Below are 23,450 nucleotides of genomic sequence, written 5' to 3' on the forward strand. Positions count from 1 at the left end.
TTTTTCTGTTGGTCCCAATATCACATGATGCTTATGTGGTTGTAATCCTTTGTCATCCTGCCTTATAATTTGCCTGTTGTCTTGCTGACTCCTCCACTGGACTAGAAGTTCCCTGAGGGCAGGAACAAAATCTTGTGAATGGACACAGCTCTAGCACGGCACAGACTGCCTGGTACCTAGCATATGTAGAGGCAGAATCTCACACGTTTCTCACACACACCCAGAGCTCCCAGGACACTCTCCTGACACATATGCAATCTGCATAATCACTCTCTTCCCCACAAGCTCCATCACTGTGGCTTATTCCCCACGCGCAGTCCCTGTCACATTCCTCACACTGTCAGCACCACTAGCCCATCACACACTCAATCACTGTGACAGCTCTCATCCTCAATCACTGTCACATACTGTTTTCACACTAGTATGGTTGCCATCTGTACTCTTAGGATACTTGCGCTCCTGCAAATTGAGTTAATATGACAACAGCTCTATTTTTCACTCGGTCGCATAATGTATTTCTCATCCACACAGTCCCTGACATACACAATTGCACTTACACACGATCTTGCTGTCTCCTTCCCCCTCCCACACTTTCAAGCACACACCCAGCGGCTAGGGACCAGAGACGTACGTCCGTGTGGGGTCTGAAGCCTTGGTCAGCTCCGGAATCTCAGCCACGGAGGGCGCGGCTCCGCCCCGCCCGGCCCCGCCCCCTCATACATATGCAGCACCTCGGTCTAGCGGCCCGGCCCCCAGACGGCCATTTGTAGCGGCGCTGGAGGCTGCGTTCGCCAGGCGCTGCGAAGACGCGTAGAGGAGCGCGCCCCCCGGCCGCTGCCGCCCCTGGCCCTTGCGGTCACCCGCTTCTCAGCGCCTCGGGCGGGACCCGGCCAGCCCTGGGCGCCGCGCCTCCGAGAAGACCAGCCCTCGCGGCAGCTCCCAACACCCAGGACCCCCGCCCGGCCGCTCGCCTGCAGCCCGCCGGCCGCACACGTCCCCGGAGCCGGGCCTAAGGCGGGCGGGCGGCGGCAGCGGCGGCTCGGCGCGGCCGGGCTGGGCTCGGCGGCGTCCCCATGGCCGCGGCCGGCTGGCGGGACGGCTCCGGCCAGGAGAAGTACCGGCTCGTGGTGGTCGGCGGAGGCGGCGTGGGCAAGTCGGCGCTCACCATCCAGTTTATCCAGGTGCCTAGAGCGGGCCTGCCGGGGGCGCCGGGGCGGCGGCGGGCGGGTGCCAGCGCTACCTGTGGCCGGGCGGCTGCCGCGACCCCGCCCCGGAGGCGCCGCGCAGGCCGGGGGCGGGCGCGGGGCCGGCGCTGCGCTCCTGCCCGCCCGGCGCCCGGCTCGCCGTCCCGGGAGTCGGGCTTCTCAGGAATGTGGCCGGGAGGGCGGAGCTGCCGGGGTGGGAAGCGCCGATCCACCTTATCGCCCTGGCCGAGGCCGGAGCCCTCCGAGAGAGGCAGTGCCGCCGCGCCGGGCTTCCTGCCCTGGGGACCCGGAGCCCGGCGCGCCGCTTTGCCAGCCGCGCTCGGTGAGCTCGCGGTGGCGACTTGGCCGCGGGCTCCGCGTGGTCTGCGGGCTTTCTCCGCCCGCGCTGAGCTGGAGCTGCCCGCTTCCAGCGGTGTGTTTTTCTTTTGTGTGCGCTTTTCCTACGAGTCGTGTCTTAGGTGGTGAATCCGGGTGGGAGTGTGTGATAACGCCCTGGGGGGATGGTGGTTCGGAGGAAGTTAAAAATGTTCCTTGAGAGGGGTGAGACTATTTCCTAGGAATGCCTGGTGCCTTCCTGCTTCTCCCCGTGCCAAGGTGAAGTTTGGGGTGGGTCAGGCTGGGGGTAACCGAGTCGTGGGTTCTGTACCCTGACCACCGTCTCGCCCACCTCCGCTCCTTTCTGGTTGCCAGAGGGTTGTGGTAGAGAGAAGGGAGGTGGAATTCTTCGTTCTTAGAATTTGCTCTTGGGAAGAGGTTTGCGTGGTCTTTGAGAGAAGACCCAGATATCTTTCTGCTTTTGTCACCCTAAAAGGTGTGGCTTATGCTGGGAGGGAAGGAAGGTACCCTGTTCTGTCTGGTAACAAAAGTATTTTTTTTTAAACCGTATCAGCAGTACTGATGGTGAAATATTTTTTTCTGCCTCCCATTTCACCCATTTGTTACTAACCGGGTGTTGGAATCGCTTGTTTCATTTCGGTTAAGGCTTATTGTGCCGTTACAATGCAGAGTAGTGTAACATAAATGGGATGCTCCCCTCCCACAGTGAGTAGATGAGCAGTAATTGCTGCTGTACTGTTCCACGGGGTGGGACACGGCTAAAACGCCTGTATCCAGGAAAAGAGCACATTTAGGTGCTGAACATTACAGTATGTTCATTAGTGGGTTAAAAAAAAATCACGAGGTGAGATTGGTTTAATTTCAGCAGGCTGCCGACCCAGAGATGCTTCAGGTTGCTGTTTCCCTGGGTGGGGGAAGAGGCTGGGAGGAACTGATGGCAAAACATTTAGCAAAAAATTTACAGCTAACCCTTTCTTTGGGGGCTGGTGAGATGGTTAGTGGGGAGGTGAGAAGGTTGGGTTGAGGAGTGAGGATAAGCCTGGATTCCAGTATTGATTAGTAGTGTTACCTAAAAGACTTAAACCGATAATATTTAAACCAGTATTTCTTTGGGGGAGGGGCCATCCGAATGTATTTGATCCCTAAGTTAATTATTTAATGGTATTGGAACTTTTTGTTTTTGGGAAATAGTATTAGAAACCATTAAGAGAACAGTAATTGCTGCCTTCCTAGTGGTTTTCTAGAATTCACTTGTGAAAGAATGGGTAGTACAGTACCTGGATGCTACAGATATCAAAGGTGTAAACAAAGAAATAATACATGGAAAGTTGGGGGGACTCCAGAAGGCTCATGGAAAAATTGAAATAAAAGGGTTATTTTTGTACAAAAAATTTTGAAATCTGTGCATTTTTTTTCATCATATGCATTTCCATGAGGTTTAATATGGCTTTGAGGCATCCAAACTTGAGTCTGTGCCTCCTGCTTCCTTGTTTATTGGCTGTGAGAACACTGCAACAATATGTAGCCTCTCTGAACCTTAATTTTTTGGCCAGTGGAATGGGCTCATTACACATTCTTTAGAACTTGTAAATTGTGAAAGGGATCTTAGGTTAGTATGTATCTAGGGCATGCTATACATGCAGTAATTAACATTTAATGCTTGTATGTGTGTATTTTTAGAATGTGTTTAAATGTAGATGGAATTCAGAACTGGGGAAAAGTTGGTGTGGGAAAGACTGATAAAAGTACCATGTCGGGTTGATGGTGGGGAGGATGGAAATGTCCTGTGTGAGTGGAGTGTGGAGTAGTGCTAGCTCAGAGCGGGCAGGCAGGCAGGCAAACCGGGGAGTGGGCTGGACAGGTGACTTAGGACCCTGCAGGTCAGAAAGGGAGGCAGGAAGCAGGCCACCTGGATGGAGTCCCAGTTCTGAAGCTTGGTGCCTGGGTAATCTTAGGCAGTCTCTGTACCTTAGTTTTCCCAACGTGTAAGCTGGGGAAATAACTCTTTGAATTAACATACTTTTTTTTTTTTTTTTTTTTGACAGGCAGAGTGGATAGTGATAGAGAGAGACAGAGAGAAAGGTCTTCCTTTGCCGTTGGTTCACCCTCCAATGGCTGCCACGGCTGGCGCACTGCAGCCAGCGCACCGCGCTGATCCGAAGGCAGGAGCCAGGTGCTTCTCCTGGTCTCCCATGGGGTGCAGGGCCCAAGGACTTGGGCCATCCTCCATTGCACTCCCTGGCCACAGCAGAGAGCTGGACTGGAAGAGGAGCATCTGGGACAGAATCCGGTGCCCCGACCGGGACTAGAACCTGGTGTTCCGGCGCCGCTAGGTGGAGGATTAGCCTATTGAGCCGCGGCGCCGGCCAACTCTTTGAATTAAATGAATTAACGTGTGTCAAAGGCTTCAGGGGCTGGGAACCTTTTTTCTACCAAGGGCCTTTTGGATGTTTATGACATCTTTCAAGGGCCATACACAATGATCAACTTAAAAAGTAGCCTGCTGTAGATTCAATGAAACCCACGTACAGTTTTCTTGGCAGAGCCAGACCAGATGATTTCGTGGGTCTGCGGGCTTAGAACAGTGACTTAAAACAGTGTCTAGTACATAATGAGGCTATGTACCTTATGTGTTAGCTTTAGATGTAGAGCTAATATGACTGTTTATCATCTACACTTAATAGAACCTCTGATTCCTGGGGAGTCAAAATTCATTCTGTGATTGTCTAGAGTACTAACTGGAAGAAGAGATAGCAGAATAATCATTTTAATAAGAGGAGGTCAGTTCTATATGTAGGAGATTGGAGAGCATAAATTGGTCTTATTTATTTTTTAAGACTCCCAAAAACTATACTATTTTTGTAACTTTCAAAATACATTTTCTGTTACATAATCTTGAACAGGAAAAGTATAATAACAAGTTTGAGCGTGGAGAATTTAAAGATAACTTTGCCTTTAGCCTTGACTTCCTTTGACCTTAGATTTAGTTGTTCACTTTCTATGCATATAAGGGGCTGCAAAACTAGGAAAGAAAGGCAATAAAATGAGGTACTTTTTCTTCTTAAAAAGAATATAGCAAATTATGAAATGTGAAGTTTCATGTTATTAAGCATGTATGTCTACATGATCTTGTTTCTGTGCTCATTTTTTTTTTTTTTTAAGTTCTACTGATGAATAGAGCACAAAAACAGCGAGTAGACTCCAGTTAGGAAGTGATTCTCACTTTGTCCTGGATGAGCCGAAAAGAGATCCTTGAATGCTGGGGCTAGGTCTCCCTGCCCAGGTGATCTGGTCCTTTCTTAATCCACTCTAATCAATTGAGGGCTTCAGTTTTTTTCTGCGTAGAGTGTGGGGTTTCTTAGCTTCTCTAAGCCTTGCAAAAGGAGAGTAATAGTAGCACCCTTACGATTTTTGGAGTAAAGAGAATAATGCACACAAATCATTCGGCACAGTGCCATCTGCAGAGTAAGTAAGTGATAGCTGCCACCGGAGTTTCTTTGCTGCCATTACTTTTGTATCTTGGTGTGCTTCCAAAACAAAATTCGATATTTACTTGTTTTTCCTTAAAGCATAATCTGCTCTACTTTAAGTCTCCACCACCCTCCCCTTCCTGCTCCCACCACATACTCTCCTCACTTCTGTGTGGCGTTTGGGTGTTGGGTGTTGATTTCATTTTGAGTTGGGGAAACTTCTTTTTGTCAGTTGGAGTTGATTTTAAGAAATAATGGGGTAGCCATTGAGGGTTTGGGTCACTGCTTTGTCTGGCACCCCTGAGAAGAGACCATACATGTTTTACAAATGTAAAGAGGGAAAGAATTTCCAGTTTCTGTTCTTTTGGCATCTTAAGTTTTCAATTCATTTAGCAGTTTGTCAGATGTCGAGTTATGTGGGGGGAAGGAGTTAGCTGATTTCTCTCATCTTGAATCTTAGTCTTAAAACTATTCTTGGGGCCGGCACTGTGGCACACTAGGTTAATCCTCGGCCTGCGGCGCTGGCATCCCATATGGGTGCCGGTTCTAGTCCTGGTCGCTCCTCTTCCAGTCCAGCTCTCTGCTGTGGCCTGGGATAGCAGTAGAAGATGGCTCAAGTGCTTGGGCCCTGCACCCGCATGGCAGACCAGGAAGATTATTTGTTCTTTGTGCGTGCTTGTATGTTTATGCTGGGATGGGAAGCTGTAGGAGTCTAGTAGGGGACACTTCTGTTGAGTAGATCAAGAATGCAGACAGGCTGTTACCTACTGGGATGGGATTTTTTTTTCCTTTTTGAAAGATTGATTTATTTTATTTGTAAGATAGGGTTACAGAAAGGTAGAAAGAGAGAGAGAGAAAGAGACTGAGAGAGAGAGAGCTGGGCCTATCTGAAGCCAGGAGCCAGGAGCTTCTCTCCAGGTCTCCCACATGGGTGCAGGGGCCCAAGGACTTGGGCCATCTTCTACTGCTTTCCCAGGCCATAGAAGAGAGCTGGATCAGAAGTGGAGCAGCTGGGTCTGGAAGCGCGTGTGCCCTTATGGGATGCCAGCACTGTGGCGTAGCGGATAAAGTCACCACCTGCAGTGCTGGCATCCCATAAGGGCGCGTGCGCTTCCAGACCCGGCTGCTCCACTTCCAATCCAGCTCTCTGCTGTGGCCTGGGAGAGCAGTGGAAAATAGCCCGGGTTGTTGGGCCCCTGCATGTGTGTGGGGGCACCTGGAGGAGGCTGCTGGCTCCTGGCTTCGGATCGGCCCAGCTCTGGCTGTTTTGGCCAGTTGGGGAGTGAACCAGCAGATGGAGGACCTCTCTCTCTCTCTCTCTCTATGCCTCTCCTCTCTCTGTGTAGCACTGACTTTCAAGTAAATAAAACATCTTTAAAAAAAAAAAAAAAAGACATATAACATATAAAGGAAAAGATTGGTAAATGGGACCTTTCATTTAAAAACCAAAGACCTAATTAGACTGAATTGCTTGATGTTTTATAAATTATACTTTATTTTAGTTCTTTATAAAAGACATGAGGTCCTTTGTTATACAGCATTAAAAGACATTAAATTGTAGTTTTTTTTTTTTTTAAGCTTTACTCATTTATTTGAAAGGCAAAGTTACAGAGAGACAGAGGTAGACAGAAAGTCTTCCATCTGCTGGTTCACTCTGCAAATGGCCACAGTGGCCAGAGCTGTCATGATCTAAAGCCAGGAGTTTCCTCTTGGTTTTCCCACGTGGGTGCAGGGGCCCAAGGACCTGAGCCATCTTTCACTGCGTTCTCAGGCCACAGCAGAGAGCTGGATCAGAAGTGGGAGCAGCCAGGACTTGAGCTGGTGACCCTATTGGATGCCGGCACTGCAGATGGCGACTTTACCTGCTATAATATAGTGCCACAGTGCTGGCCTCTAAATCATAGTTTAAAATTATAGTCAGTTTATTGTTGGTGTATATTAGTAGTTTAAAATTGCCTCATGAGGATTTTTTTCCCTAGAAGAAAGAAATGATGTAGCCTTGGTGTAGTATAAGAATGTTAGGAGATGTAAAGTGGATGTTGATATGACTATATACATGCTTACTTTTTGACTCAGTATCCTCAAATCTAGGAATTTGCTGTGAAGATAGTCTTCCATAAACATGAAAATACACACGCACAAGATTGTAATGTTATTTGTAATTACAAAAATTAGAAGCAACCTGTACGATAGCACAATAGTTTAATAAAACATACTGCATTCACCCAATGGAATATTATGCAGTTGTAAAAAAGAATGAGAAAGGTTCAGCAGTGGAGTGTTTTTCAAGATATATTGTGCAGTTAAGACAAAGTAAAATACTCAAGTGTCTATGTATAGTATACTGCCTTTTGTATAAGAAAAGTAGATAAGAAAATACATACACAAATAAAACTTTAAAGAAAAGGGGGCAGGTGTTACAGCACAGCTGCTTGGGATACCCACATCCCATATCAGAGTGCCTGAGTTTGAGTCTTGGCTCCACTTCCAATCCAACTTCCTGCTAATGTGTACCCTAGGAGGCAGCAGATGATGGCTCAAGTTATGGGTCCCTGCTTTCCACATGGGAAACCCCACTGGAGCTCTGGCCTCCTGGCTTTGGCCTGAGCCAGCCCTCACTGTTGCAGGTGTTTGGGGAGTGAACCTGTGGATGTAAAATCAATTTCTTCCTTTCATTTACTTTCTCTCTCTCTCTCTCTCTCTCTGAAATCAATACAAATAAAACTTTTTAAAAAAAGTGTGTTCCTTGGAGCAAAAACAAAACACCAGAAGGGTAAATGAGAGATCGGTGAGATTAGTTATCTAGAGAGTTTTGGTAGGATTGCGGGCAGTGACCCTTCTGAGGATCTCTGACTTTGGAACTATGTTAATGTTTCACGTACTCACTATATAAATAGAAAACCCTGCAATAAAATCAGCTGATGAAGAAAAAAACACCTTAAGGTGGAATACAAACAACAAATGAACTGAACCTAATTTCAAATGAATAATATAACCATAGTGAGGTGGTGAAAGAAAAAACTAACTTAGGTAACTTTTTTTTTTTAAAAATATTTAATTGACAGGTAGAGTTAAAGAGGGAGAGACAGAGATCCTCCATTCACTGGTTTACTCCCGAATGGCCACAATGGTCAGGGCTGGGCCAGGCCGAACCCAGGATCCAGGAACTTCAGCTGGGTTTTCCCTGTGGGTGCAGGGGCCCAAGCACTTACTTGGTCCATCTTCCACTGTTTTCCCAAGTGCATTAGCAGGGAGCTAGATCAGAAGTGGAGCAGCTGGGACTCACACTGGCTCCCATATGGGTGGGATATCAGCATGGCAGGCGGAGTCTTTATCTGCTGCACCACAGCTCCGGCCCCATAACTTTAGGTAATTTTTGAACCTAGTATTTGGACTATGCCCTCAGGATAATTACAAAAAGAATCTGAAAGAAACACTGAACTCTAGTTAGTAGATTTTTCTTTTTGACACAGAGGCATGTGTTTGCAGTTGTCCATACTATGATTTAGCAAATAAATATATTGAGGGGTAAAGGTTAGAATGAACTCTGATGTTTGCTTGGAATTGAAAATATTGGCAAAAGCACATGGTTTAAAGTATATAGATATATTAAGTATATAGATATAGAAATATAGTTTATGGGTGGACACGTGCACATATCTATACTATACATCTTTTTCCAGCTGTGTGTCTGTTGAGAGGAGCTGAAAATCTTGGTTTCCTTATTTTTTTAAATAGGTTTATTTATTTATTTGAAAGGCAAAGAGAGAGGGAGAAGCGGAGAGAGATATCTTCCATCTGATGATTCACTCCACAAATGGTTGCAGTGGCTGGAGCTGGGCTGATCTGAATCCAGGAGTTAAGAGCTTTGTTGGTGTAGAAGCCTATGCACTTGGCCATCTTCTGCTGTTTTCCCAGGCACATTAGCAGGGAGCTGGATCAGAAGTGAAATAGCTGGGACTCTTAACTGGTGTATGGGATGCTGGTGCCACAGGTAGTGGCTTTACCCACTGCGCCACAGTGCAGGCACCCAAAATCTTGGTTTCTAAATACCAGTCTCTACTAGGAGGAAATGACTATTCCAGGACTCAGGTAGGAATAAGCTGAGCTTGGAGCATTTTTTTTTTTTTAAAGATTTATTTTATTTATTTGAAAGACAGAGTTACAGAGAGAGGTAGAGACAGAGAGAGAGGTCTTCCATCCGTTAGTTCACTCCCCAGATGGCTGCAACGGCTGGAGCTGCGCAGATCCGAAGGCAGGAGCTTCTTCTGGATCTCCCACGTGGGTGCAGGAGACCAAGGACTTGGGCCATCCTCTACTGCTTTCCCAGGCCACAGCAGAGAGCTGGATTGGAAAAGGAGCAGCTGGGACTAGAACCAGTGCACATATGGGATGCTGGCGCTTCAGGCCAGGGCTTTAACTCGCTATGCCACAGTGCCGGCCCCATTTTTTTTTTTTTTAAATTTGGTTATTTATTTCAGAGAGTGATAGAGGGACAGTGTGTGTGTTGGGGGGTGGAGTTGGAGAGAGGGAAAAGATCTTCCATCTACTTGTTCACTCCTGAATACACAGCTTGGCCTGGATCAGGCTGAAGACAGGAGCCAATAACTGCATTCAGGTCTTCTACATGAGTGGCAGGAGCACAGGCACTCAACCATCATTGGGCATCTCCTGGGTGTATTAGCAAGAAGCTCAATCAGAAATAGTAATTAAAACCCTACCTGGCACTCTGATGTGGGATGTGGGCGTCCTAAGCAATGGCTCAACCACTGCATCACAACTCCTGCCCCACTTGCAGCATCTCGTAGGGCCAAAAAATGAGAAAGTGCTGACGAAGTGATGAGTACATGCCAGACAGCTGTAGGAACCCACCTGGAACTCCCATTGGCTTATATTGAGGTAAATAAGGCAATAATTGATTGTTGCCCATAAGTAATCAATAATGCCGTAGTGAGAAATAAATGCAAAATTCTCTATGTAGAAGTCTGACTAATGAACAAACAGGAAAATCACCATTTGCAGTCATAATAGTTGCTTCAAGTAAGAATCATAAGTGGATGTTCAAACTAGGTGAAAGATTGAGAATATTTGGATGTTAAAATAGTCTCAAAGTGTCTTCCCATATATTGCTAATTATCAAGGGGAAAATAATGTTCCTGGGGAGAAGACTGTCCGTCACACCTTGACCACCCAGTCGGTCTGATGTTGCTTTAGGCAGTGGTAATGAGCAGAGTTTGTTTTGTTTGCTTAACAATGGAATACTTTCTCTGAGAAATATGTTTTGAGGCGATTTCTGCTTTCTTTGTTTATGGAAACACTGTCCCATTTGAGGTCAGGTAGTTATGCTAATAAGATCTAGTCTTTATAATCACCTTAGCTAGGTATTGAACAAAATTCAGGCTAAAGCAACCAGTTAAGATGTAAAGGAGACCAACTTTCTCTTAGAAGAAAAAAGTCATTTAATTTTGTAGCCAGGTGTTTTGAGAGAGACAGATTGATAAATTTAGTTTACGCCAGTACGAATTTTGGCCATGAACTCAGTCAGCAAGCATATCTTGTGAACAGGACACTTCAAAAAGTCTGTGGAAAATGGAATTTAAAAATAAATTTTGGTGCAAATTTCTTTTACAAGTTTGGTTGAAAGGCGAAATTAGAGGGAGAGGCTGAGAGAGTTGGATCTGTTGGTTCATTTCCCAAATAACCTGTAATAGCCAGAGCTGGGCCAGGCCAAAGCCAGGAGCCAGGAACTCCATTCAAGTCTCCCAAACTGGGTGGCAGGGACCTAAGAACTTGGACCATCATCTGCTGCTTTCTGGGCAAATTAGCAGGAAGCTATGTTAAAAGCAGAGTAGCAGCCAGGACTCCTGCTGGCACTCTGATGGGTGATGTAAAATCTACTGGTTATTGTATGCTCCATCTCATAGTTACCATTTTTTGTAGTAAACACACTTAACTTGAACTCCATTCAAGTCTCCCAAACTGGGTGGCAGGGACCTAAGAACTTGGACCATCATCTGCTGCTTTCTGGGCAAATTAGCAGGAAGCTATGTTAAAAGCAGAGTAGCAGCCAGGACTCCTGCTGGCACTCTGATGGGTGATGTAAAATCTACTGGTTATTGTATGCTCCATCTCATAGTTACCATTTTTTGTAGTAAACACACTTAACATCTACTCAGTATTTTTTAAGAATACAATATTTTAATTATTTTATTAAATTATTTAAATTATTTTAAAATTATTTTAATTATTCAAATTATTTTTATATTATAGTTACCATGTTGTACAGTTTTTATTTTGAATTGTGATGCAAAGATCACTACTTTCAAGTCCTTTTGCCTGAGTAGATGTGTAAGGTTACAGTTAGTTATGCATGATAAATGATGATTTGGTTGGATATCAAGTGTTCTGTCATATGTTTTTGCATTAAAACAAAACACAAATAGTGCTTGTATTTTAGAAGTACTGCTTTATTTATCTGGCTGGCTTCAAGTTTCTGTCCTGTAGAAATAATTTTTCTTTTTGCATGCTTGCGGCATTCCCTTATCATTGGAAGCAGAAACATTTATCAGGGTATGACTGGGAGGTTTTCTTGGTTCATTAGTTTTCCTAGGAGAGTGATGAAGCACTCTCAGTTTCTGGAGGATTTTCTTCTTCATTTTTCTACTAATTTTCTCATTTATCTTTTGGAGTGTACTTTATTTGTGCATTGGCTCTTTGTAGTCTTCATACCATGTTTTAAATCAATCATCACAAAAGGACAAGATACGCCCCATTCTAGGACCATTTGTCAGATTTGCCTTTTCTATCACTGTTGAAATTTTCTGAATGTCAGATAGTGACCAGCTCCACAGCCGATTTAATGCCCTTGATATCGCTATCTGATATTAAATAGTGACAGTGTTCTCATATTAAGACTACAAAAGTAGTATGTTTTTGAAAGCTTGATATGGTTTAATGAAACAACTTTTTTAGGGTAGGTTTCTTTGTGTAGAAGACAATAAATATTTTCTTTCTGTTGCTGACGCACTGTCCTTAGGTGTTTTTGGTACTGGAAGTGAAGAAGTGGTCATCCTTTGAATTGCCTTGGGTTACTGAGACTTGCATTGTGTTTTGATGCTGAAGAGCAAGTTGATACTGGAAGCTTCAGTTTCTTTTGGAGACCTGTAACTAGCAGGATTTCAACAAACGAAAAATTCTGTTGAAATTTCTAAGACAGCCAGATAGGGTTTTGGCTGAGAGATACGGTTTTAGAAAATTAGAGATGGTTAGAAGGATGAGTTTTAATCCTTCACATCTCAACTTTGTGCTGAGGCAAGTGGAAGAGGCTCTGGAGGCAGGTATGTGATTGTTAACTTGTAAAATACAAATCAAGACAAAGGTTTTTCTTGCTGTGCATGTAGAAATTGGAGTGGCTTTGAAGCAAAAGGATTCTGCCTCGACTCTAACAACTTTTAATGGCAACACTTACTATCGATTTTTAAAAGTTGTTCCAAGAACATGAGTGTAGAAAGATATTTATAGCTATAAGGTGCAGAGTTTCACACAAATTCAGTAAAATTAAATTTGATTTTTTTTAAAAAAATCTTACATATTCTTTGCTTTTTCACACTTATTTAATGTGAATCTACATTTCATTATTACATTTCTCACATTATATTACATTTCTCACAAAAACTAAATTTTTTCTTTGCATTTCTCTTTTTGTTTTCTTTTATTAATTATTAGGCGTTCAAACTCAGGATGATTAAATCTTTGTCCCTTTTATCATTAAATAATATCACTCCTATGTGTGTTTTACTTTGGATTTCATCTTGTGACTTTAATATTGCCCACCCTGCTTGACTTCATTGTATATAATCCCTCTCACCCTCTTTTGGTCATTTGTATCAAGCTTGTGTAGATGATATGTGATATGATGGTTAAAAAATTAAAAATGAGAGGGCCCATTGTTGTGGCATGCAGTGGGTTAAGCTGAAGCTTGGAAGTGCTGATTTGAGCCCTGGCTACTCTGCTTCTGATCCAGCTCCTTGCTAATGTACCTGGGAAGGCAGCGGAGGATGCCCAGGTACCTGGACCCCTGCCATTCATGTGGGAGAGCAGGATGGCGTTCCTGGCTCCTGGCTTTGGCCTGGCCCAGACCTGACTGTTGCAGGCATTTGGGGAGTGAACCAGCAGGGGGAAGCCACCTCTCTCTAGCTCTCCCACTATCTCTCTGTTGCTCTGCCTTTTAATAAATAAAAACCTGAGAGTCTCATTTAGTAGGGAAGTTAAGCAATTGGATTATTATATTGGAATCTAGACAAATTTGTTTTTATCCTTATCATTCTGTTTTACTTTATTACTTTACTCCCCTCCCTGCACCCTGCATTAAGAGTGTTGTGATAATTTCAGTAGTAGAGGTTGCTTCAGAGGAATTGCTCCTGTAGCTTTACCTACTTATGTGTAATGGAAATTAGCACTACAGCTGCCATAGGTTTTTTTTTTTTTTGTCATTTTTAGAAGGTCCGGTACCCAGATGAATTCATACTGTTCATATAATGAAGTGACAGTTCACATGTCAAGATTTAAAATTTAATTCAGCCACTACAGGACAATATGGCCTTGGTTACATCATGTTAACTTTTCTGGGTTCAATTTTCATTTCTCACATGTGGATTTTGGCTTAGCTAATGATTCTGTGTCTGGTTCACAGTTGTTTTATATGTTAATTTTTTTAAAGATTTGTTTATTTATTTGAAAGAGTTACACACAAAGAGAAGGAGAGGCAGAGAGAGAGAGGTCTTCCATCCGATGGTTCACTCCCCAATTGGCCGCAACAGCTGGAGCTGCGCTGATCCGGAGCCAGGAGCCAGGAGCCAGGAGCTTCTTCCGGGTCTCCCACGTGGGTGCAGGGGTCCAAGTACTTGGGCCATCTTCTGGTGCTTTCCCAGGCACATTAGCAGGGATCTGAGTCGGAAGTGGAGCAGCTAGGACTTGAACCGGCATCTGTATGGGGTGCTGCTAGATTTAACTGCTTTGTGACAGCGCTGGCCCTGGAATCTTGAGTATTAGAAGTTCTTGCACTTGCTTTATAGCTTTCAGTTTTATCTAATACAGTCTTTAGAGATGATCCTTGTTTTACTTTCTCTGTGGAAATTCTGACTCAGGAAATGTGACAGTAAGAGTTCGTTCTTTTGTCCAGCTTCTCGGTGGGTTTTCTCCTATTGCTTTGTTTTTGGTTAAATGACAACATGTGGTTGATATTACAACAGTCAGCAGTTTATTAGCTGAGGTGAAATGAATAGTAAGTAGGCCGGCCAGTCTAACTGCAAAGGAAGATTTGCACTGGATATCTTATTTAAGTCTGAACAGTCATGTGGGAAACGTATGCTGCTATTAACTTTAGAACTTTGTCCCTTACATCTCTGATATTAAGATATGTCAGCTAAATAAAGTAGGAAACATTGCCTTATGTATGTGTGCACTCTTAGGTGCCTATGTGCAAGTGGTTAAACTAAAAAAGGAGTAAATTTAAAGTTGGAGAGGGATTTCTGTTTTTTTTTTTTTTTTTTTGAATAAAGAAATGGAAAAAAATGTAAAACAATGTAAGTCTGTTAATTTAATGAAAACTTACAGATTATAATAGCTTACTTAGGCGCTACATGAATTATTATTTTCAGATATTGGTGTAGAAATTCTATGCCAACAACTTGGTTTAAATGAACTACTTTTTAATTATCAAAAGATTTATTGTAAAGAATTTCTTATCATTATGATAAGCATTTTTCATTCAGTTAAAAGTTTAGAATGGGATAGGAATGGTGAGGTTGTGTATTAGAAATTCAAATTTCATCAGATGTTGGGAATGTTATTTTCTTACCATTATAAAGTTTGAAAGGTTCTGTGATCATAATTTTAGTAGGTGTGAAAATAGTGTGGAATGCGTTGCCTTTTATTTTATTATTTTTAACACCTTGTCTTTTAGGATATTAGATTGTGATGCTAAGTTTTTAATTTTACATTTAAAGATAGAATCTGTTTTGTTTGCTTGTTTTCCCCTGCTTCCTCAAGTCACTGCAAATTGTGTATTGAGTTTAGATTTCTTTGCAGGAGACAGTTTCAGGAAGAAGCTATTGGCTGAGCTTAGGCAGATGAAGTTGTCGGACATGGGTTACTGTAGTTTGTGGTTTTGATGAACAGTACATGGTGCACAGCTGTTGCTCCCACAGCTTTGTTTCCAGCTGTCTTGCTGGCCTGTCACAGAATACCCCACATTCCTTTTTTTTTTTTTTTTTTTAAATAGAACCTTTTGCAACATTCTATACTTTCATTAAAGTGGATCCTGGTATTTTCTTCATTTTTATGTCTGTCAGTAGCTATTTGCTTAGAATAACCCCAAAGAGATTATGTCTAGTAGACTTAAGCCTTGTTTAATTTATAATTATTTGTGTGAATAAATGTTGCAGTTGTGAAGTATTTACAGGAGACAAGTATTTAACAATGACAAGTACCAGATTATAATGATATCCTCCAAAGATGTGGCTGATGTCTGGAAAATGAAATCTTCTAATTTCTTACTTTAACCTTTACTTTGTATTAGTAAACTTCCATAGAATTTCAAAATGAAAAGTCATAATATTGTGTTTTTAAAAAAATTTATTTAATTTGTACAAGTTTCATGTATTTCATATATTTAATTTAGGAACATAGTGAATATTGTGTTTTATAGCCTTTATAGAACTTACATAGGCTTTTGTTTTTGTTGGAGTGGTTGGTTGGTTGGACTTTAATATATTTTTCTATCCTATATGGTAACTAAATTGTACTACAAAGGGTTTTAAGTTTTGACTTTTTAATTAGAGGCAGGTGCCTCTGAAGAATACATTGAATTAGTAATGACTAATATTGAGCATTTAACAAGTTACTTTAATAATGATATCATCATAGAAGTTTTTAATTTACTTTTCAATAACAGGTTCATGAAGTGTTTTCCATTTAGTTGAAGCATTGGGGTTGAATAGAGAGTGAAGTTTTGTTGAACGCACCCCCTTACTTCCCTGTCTGCACTGTCCTGTGGTTCAGGATCTGTTTCCCAGTACTTCCATTCTGGCTATCGCTCTTTCCCCATCAGCCCCCAGACTTGCTGTGTGTACTCAAAGTCTGCTGTCACACTGATCCCATATCTACTTGGCAGTCCTGCTTTCACACAGAACATTTGAACTCTGTTTGGATAAACATGGTCTGTTCGTACTTGGCCATAATCTGTGTGAAGTGTACATCCACGTCTTTTCTGAGGCTGTGTCCTCTTACCCTGTCACTTCCTGGTATCTTCCAAGCTGTGGTACATATTTTCTCCAGGGAGCCTTTGCTGAGGGATTATCCAGTGTTACTAGGGGCTCCTCTTGTGTGCTCCTCATTAGTATCCTGTGCATTTTTTTCTGAATCTTTGGAGAATAAACTGAAGAAATCATGCCCTTTCAGTATTTTTTTTACCTAAAGAAATCTTTCACACAGAAAGTCTTTCATACAACCTTCATCTAGTTCTCAGGATCAGGTAATTAAACACCATTATTTAATTTACATTATTTAAATGTTACTAGTTCTAAAGTCTTTTATAGCAATTTTTTTCTCTCTAAAAAATTATTTATTTGAAGGATTTACACAGAGACATGGGGGCAGAGAGAGAGAAGTCTTTAATCTGCTGGCTCATTCCACGACTGGCTGCAACAACCAGGGCAGAGCCAGGCCGAAGCCAGGAGCCAGGAACTCCATCCAGGTCTCCCTTGTGGCTGCAGGGGCCCAAGCACTTGCACCGTCTTCCTCTGCTTTTCCCAGACCATTAGCAGGAGCTGCATCAGAAGTGGAGCTGGGAAGGAACCTGTACCCATGTGGGATGCTGGCGTTGTAAGCTGTAGCTTTACCTGCTATTCCACAATGCTGCCGCTGCCTTCTCCCCCAAATTTTTTTCAACCCAGGACCACGTGTTCTGTTTATTGTTTGTCATATCTTTCTAGTTGTGATGTTATTTGTAAAATATATCATGATTTGATTTTGTTTGATGTTTTATTCAAATCAAATTGGGTATATGGTAGAAATATCAGAGGTTCATGTGTCCTCTGATACATTCTATTAAAGATACACATATTGTCTTTTTGTGCCAATCTGATGATATGAAATCAGATTACTTAATTAACCACTAAAACAATACTGTTGCCTTTGTAATTAGCAAATGTCTTGGGGCAGGCTTGGCATAGTAGTTGTCATGGCTTGGGATGCCCGTATTTCATATCAGAATGCCTAGCTCAAGTCCTGGCTCCCCTGCTCCTGAATCAGTTTCCTGCTAACGCACACTCTGGGAGGCAGCAGATGATGGCTCAAGAACTTGGTTCTTGTAGCAGAGCTACAGAGAGGCAGAGGCAGAGAGAGACAGAGAAGAAGGTCTTCTATCCACTGATTCAGTCCCCAGATGGCAGCAGTCGTTGGAGCTGCAGCCAGCGGTGGCTTCTGGGTCTCCCATGTAGGTGCAAGGGCCCAAACACTTGTGCCATCTTACGCTGCTTTCCCAGGCCATAGCAGAGAGCTGGATTGAAAGTGGAGCAATCAGCCCATGTGGGATGCTGTCACTATAGGTAGTGGCTTTACCCTCTAAGAGTGCAAGCCCCTTGAAGCATATCAAAAACTTTTTCTCTTAATTTGATTTTGTTTTCTCCTTTTCCTTTCCTTTGTTTCAAAATTTGTTTCTTTATTTGAAAGGCAGAGTGGGAGAAAAGAAGTGGAGGGATTGAGGGAGGGGCAGATAGAGAAGGAGAGAGATTTTCGTGCTGGTTCATTCTCACTCTCTGAATGGCTGCAAAGGCTGGCGCTGGGCCAGGCCAAAGGCTTGAACCTGGAACTCCATCCAGGTCTCCCACTTGGGTGGCAGGGGCCGAAGTACTTGGACCATCTTCTGTCACTTTTCCCAGGAGCATTAGCAGGGAGCTGGATCATCAGTGGAGCAACTGGGACTTGAACTGGTGTTTTGATGCGGGATGCTGGATGATGATGGCTTTACACACTGAGCCACAGCACCAGGCCCCAGATTTTGCATTTTCAGATGAGAGATGATCAACTGGTGAAGTCTGTGCAAACATGCCAAGATCTAAAAGAAATCTCAAAACACTTCTGGCCCCTAACATTTAGAATAAGGATACTCAGCCTGTACTTTTAAGTTCTTTAGTAAAAGCATTGGGTTCCTTAATGAGTTATAAAATAATTTGGGTACATATAACTTTAAAATAATCTTTCTTAAGGATTTTTGTAGTAATTGGCATTTGCCTTTTATGATACCGGATGCATATGTGATTTTCTTTTTTTTTTAGTTTTCAGAGAATTTTTTGCATTCATGATTTCACTTTATGTCCATAACAACCCTTTATGATTGAAAAGTAGCACAGTGGGGCCTGTGTTGTGGCGTAATGGGTTAACCCACTGCCTGAAATGCTGGTATCCCATATGGGAACAAGTCCTGTCTGTTCTTGAACAAGTCCTGTCTGTTCTACTTTTGATCCAGCTCCCTGCTAATGCTCCTGGGAAAGCAGTGGAAGTTGGTCTGAGTGCTTGGGCCCCTGCACCCATGTGGGAGACCTGGATGAAGCTCCTGGCTCCCGGCTTTGGACTGGCTCAGCTCTGGCCATTGTGGCCATTTGGGGAGTGAACCAGTGGGTAAACATCTGTTTCTGTAACTATGCCTTTCAAATAAGTAAAGAAAACAAAAACAAACAAACAAAAAAAACCAAAAAAACCAAAAAACAAAAAAACAAAAAAAAACGGAGCTCAATATGGTTATCAACATATTCATTCCACAGGTGAAGAAATGTAGGTTTAGGAAGAGGAAATAAGCCCCAAGTCCTATAGCAAGTAAACAGTAAAACTGACATTTTTAAGCTGATTTTCCTAGCTTCTAAATATAGCTTGCTTCTTGGTTATGTACTAGTTAAAGTTAAATTGCAGCAAAAATGCCAGCATTTTCTAGAGAGGAGCCGAGAACAGTGATATATACTTTTCTGCATGAAATTCTGTTTGAATGTGACTGTTTTAAGTATGAGTCTGGGGAAGAGGCCGTAAGAGTCGTTCCACCAAAAGCACACTTGATGACCCAGTGTGCTTCTGCTACTAGCTGCTAATGATGGCTTCTGGTGTAAGGTAGTATGGGGCAAAGAAATGTGGCTGCATCCTTCCTTCCTCTAAAATAGAGCTTAAGAAGACTGATTTGTCTATACTGCAAACACATTCATTCTGCAAACACCAGTGTTGTAAACACCAAGTCTGGGATATTGATTCCCTCTTGGGATGGGGGAATGAGGAAACGCATTATGATTATGGCTGGCAGGGGGTTGGGGGGAGAGGGTGAAGGGCGAGGTGGGATGCAGAAATCTTCCATCATATTACTAATATTTCCTATGTTGGGAAGTAGGTAGGCATAGTGTTTGCATTTTTCTTTATAACATCAGAGGTATTATATAGTTAAGAAGAGAAATTACTTTGAATTGACTTAATTATGTAGTTAAATGGAAACTTCATTTGATATCATGACTTGAGGCCGGCGCCGCGGCTCACTAGGCTAATCCTCCGCCTTGCGGCGCCAGCACACCGGGTTCTAGTCCGGGTCGGGGCGCTGGATTCTGTCCCGGTTGCCCCTCAGGGAGTGCAGTGGAGGATGGCCCAAGTCTTTGGGACCTGCACCCGCATGGGAGACCAGGAGAAGTACCTGGCTCCTGCCATTGGATCAGCGCGGTGCGCCGGCTGCAGCGCGCCGGCCGCGGTGGCCATTGGAGGGTGAACCAAAGGAAGACCTTTCTCTCTGTCTCTCTCTCTCACTGTGCACTCTGCCTGTCAAAAAAAAAAAAAAAAAAAAAAAAGATATCATGATTTGGTTGACAGAGACAAGTATGTTCTATAGGGGTTTTTCTTCAGGGTGGCAAACTATTTTCTTTCCTCCTTGTCTGCTCAGACAGCAAATAAAACCTGAGTACAATTCTTCTTACAGTAATAAATTTGTATTTGAGTTTGTGGGTGAAGCTGTTTGATGTGAACGTGTGTATAAGGGTATGTGTTGTGATTTGCTTCTGAAATGACTATACGCGGTTTCTGAAGATTACTCTAAAGCACAGTGCCTGATTTCATCTTGGTGGTTACAGGAACTGATGATTAATTTTGCCTTAATTTCCTGTGTGAAGAAATGATGCCTTTAACTTTTCCCGGCACAAATTCTTAACACTTTTTGTAGGTGTGCAAAATGAATGCTCACATAATGTGGTTTTAGGTAGGTGTGGGTAAAGGTGAAAAGAAAACTTGGAGTATCATGTGCTTCGCTTGTGCTCAGAGTCATGCGTGCTGTTGACTTTTTTGCTCATGAAATGTACTCATTTATAAAATGGATAATTGTTGCACTGAGAACACTTTCATCAGAGTTGAATTTGGGGGGAAGAGTAGGATTACTTACTTATTTACAAAATACGTTTTTGGTTGTTTTGTGAATGAAAGGAGTCTTTATTTCCAAATTTGGATGAGCATAGAATTAGAAAAGAATGTTGTAGTGGTTGACGTCTGAAGGCTTGGCTTTTATTTGGGTACTTCTGTTTTTTAGAGATGGAATGAGAGGGAGAAAAGGAATTCTGTGTTCTTCCAATAAGGATGTGAAAGTACTTGTATTTGCAAGTTGAGTATCCCTTATTCGAAAAGCGGTTCCGAGTTTTTCAGGTCTTGGAATATGTGTATAGACTTCACTGGTTAAGCATCTCTAATTGGAAAATCAAAGCATTTTTTGAGTGTTGACATGCTGCTTTAAAGAGTTTCAGATTTCTTAGGATTTTGGATTTCCTTAATAAGTATAATCACCTTGTATATTTAAAAGTTGTCCATTTTCTCAATAAGTTGATGAGAACAAGTGGTTTAAGGGCATCTTTGGATGTACATATTATAATATAATATATATATATATTTTAAAATATTTATTTATTTGAAAGCCGGAGTTACACAGAGGCAGAGAGGGGGGGGGGGAGGGGGGTCTTCCATCCACTGGATCACTCCCCAGTTGGTCGCAATGGCCAGAGGTGCACTGATGCAAAGCCAGGAGCCAGGAGCCAGGAGCTTCTTCCAGGTCTCCCATGGGGATGCAGGGGCCCAAGAGCTTGGGCCATCTTCCACTGCATTCCCAGGCCATAGCAGAGAGCTGGATAGGAAGTGGAGCAGCCAGAACTGGCGCTCATATGGGATGCCAGTCACTGCAGGCAGCAGTTTTACCTGCTATGCCACAGTGCCCGCCCTTATAATGCATATTTAAGAGGAAGTGGGGTGGAATGGGTAAGAGGTGGGTTTGGGAAGGAGGAATAAATGTTCTTTAGAGGCTTGAATTATCTCCTTTTTGGGGGGGATACTTAGGAATCAACTCAAGGTGTAAATTGGGGTCCTTTGGTTTTGGATGGATTCTCATTGTGATCTTAAAGGCCCACTCTTTGGTATTGGTTTTTGAGAACTTGGAAAAGTATTTTTTTTTTTCCTGTGGTTTAATATTGTAGGGATTCTTCCTTTAACTGGTGTCATCTCAAAAGCAGGGCACTTCTCATTCCGCTGGCAGGTAGAAGCTATGGTTCAGTAAGACTTTGAATAGAATTTCGGAAATGTTCCCCAGGTGGTGGCTCCTAACCTTTTTGTACAAAGGAATCTTTGGGCAGTCTGGTAAAGCCTAGCCTTTATTTCAAATATATAAAATACAATATATGGTTATAACATAAGCAATTACATTTGGAAACCAGCCAGCATATTAAAAACAATTCTTTCTAGCTCATTGAGTGTAAATGTTAATCTGACTTTTCGGCAACAAGTATCATGTGAAAATATCTGCTTTCTGATGGCAGAAGCACAGGTGCTGCTGCAGTGTTGTGTTGAAAGCAATGTAAATTTCAGCTAGACCTGTCAGAAGACAGAATTACCAGAAATGTAAAGATTTAATTGGCTTTTATTTTTTATTCTAAGGTTGGGTAACATTTCATTCTGTAAAATGGAGCTAAGCAGAGGTGGTTGACTAGAGCTAGGCAGAGGAGGGCTGAAGAAAGCAGAAACAGAACAAGAGATGGATTGGTTACTTCAGAGTAACTTCCCCTGTAGAGTTCAAAGCAGAGGAGACTGCTTATCCTGCATGCAGAAACTGTCCTTTCGGGACATTTGGCTATTTGTTATCTCTTGCCTGGTTTCTTGGTAGGTCATATAAACAACTTAATTTCTGCTTGATGGTGTAGAACTTTTGGTTTGGTGTAGGAGCTTAGTCCAAACCAATGGTCTTCTAAACATTTTATTTAACAGAGGTTAGTGAAAAAAAAATTTTTTTTCTCCCCATGTATTGCTGTTTTAATCGTAAGAAGCCCTTTCTAATGTGGTGCGTGGGAAAAGGATGTCAGGATTTGGAGCCGGATGACTTTGGAATTAAGTCCCATTTTCACTGCTTTCCAGTATCTGCATCCTTATACAGCCTTTATTTCCTAACCAATACGATGAGAACAGGAATAGTACTTAGAGGGTTTTAGATTTTTTATGGTGCTTTAGCTGTTATATTAGATGTGTATAGCTTCTCAGAGTCTCCTGGTATTTTTTATCTGTTTGAAGGATTGAAGGCTTACCTCCTTTTATTATGCCTCTGTACCCTTGTCATTTATAATTTTTTTTTATTTTTAAAAAAACTTGCTTGTTTGGAGGGCAGGTGGACACATAGAGATGGAGAGAGAGGGAAAGTGCTGCAAGCTCCTGTCTGCTGGTTCACTCTCCTGATGTCTGAAATGGTCTTGGGCTGATTGGATGCCGGGAGCTGGAAACTGAATCCAGGTTTTTCACATTGGTGGTAGACACCCAACTACTTGAGCCCTCACCACTGCTTTGCAGGGTTTGCTTTAGCAAGAAGCTGGAATCAAAAGCTGGAGCCAGGAACTGAATCCAGACACTCTAATGTCTGATGTCTCTATGCCCAAAGCCTCTCGTGTAACTATTTTAAATACTCCCTCTACAAAAATTTTTTTTCTTTTTGAGATAACATTTTTAGTTCGCATTTTCACTAAAGGTTTAATGCTCCACCAGATGTCTACATAAGTTTAGAACCATAGCAGGCAATATTTATTTATTTATTTATTGACAGGCAGAGTTAGACAGTGAGAGAGAGAGAGACAGAGAGAAAGGTCTTCCTTTTCCGTTGGTTCACTCCCCAAATGGCCGCTATGGCCGGCGCTGCACCCATCCGAAGCCAGGAGCCAGGTGCTTCTCCTGGTCTCCCATGCTGGTGCAGGGCCCAAGCACTTGGGCCATCCTCCACTGCACCCCCCGGGCCACAGCAGAGAGCTGGACTGGAAGAGGAGCAACCAGGACAGAATCTGGCACCCCCACCGTGACTAGAACCTGGTGTGCCTGCGCTGCAGGCAGAGGATTAGCCTATTGA

The 23,450-nt window shown here is 42.9% G+C and overlaps 1 protein-coding gene across 2 annotated transcripts in view; it reads left to right on the forward strand.

Annotated features, from left to right (window-relative positions):
• Positions 1-747: 747 nt before the first annotated feature.
• The window catches only part of RRAS2 (RAS related 2), an 83,512-nt gene continuing 60,809 nt past the window's right edge, over positions 748-23,450 (forward strand). The window contains exon 1 of one of the 2 annotated variants that reach the window (XM_051851741.3): positions 748-1,181. In XM_051851741.3, coding sequence (XP_051707701.1) covers positions 1,074-1,181 — 108 coding nt within the window. In that variant the 5' untranslated portion in view covers positions 748-1,073. Of the gene's footprint in view, positions 1,182-1,375; positions 1,618-23,450 lie in introns of those variants that run through there. The other variant, XM_070073155.2, reaches the window with a different exon arrangement.

This window comes from Oryctolagus cuniculus, chromosome 1, assembly GCF_051225735.1.
Source record: "Oryctolagus cuniculus isolate XC-2025 breed Fujian yellow rabbit chromosome 1, ASM5122573v1, whole genome shotgun sequence".
In the NCBI taxonomy this organism is placed as follows: Eukaryota; Metazoa; Chordata; class Mammalia; order Lagomorpha; family Leporidae; genus Oryctolagus; species Oryctolagus cuniculus.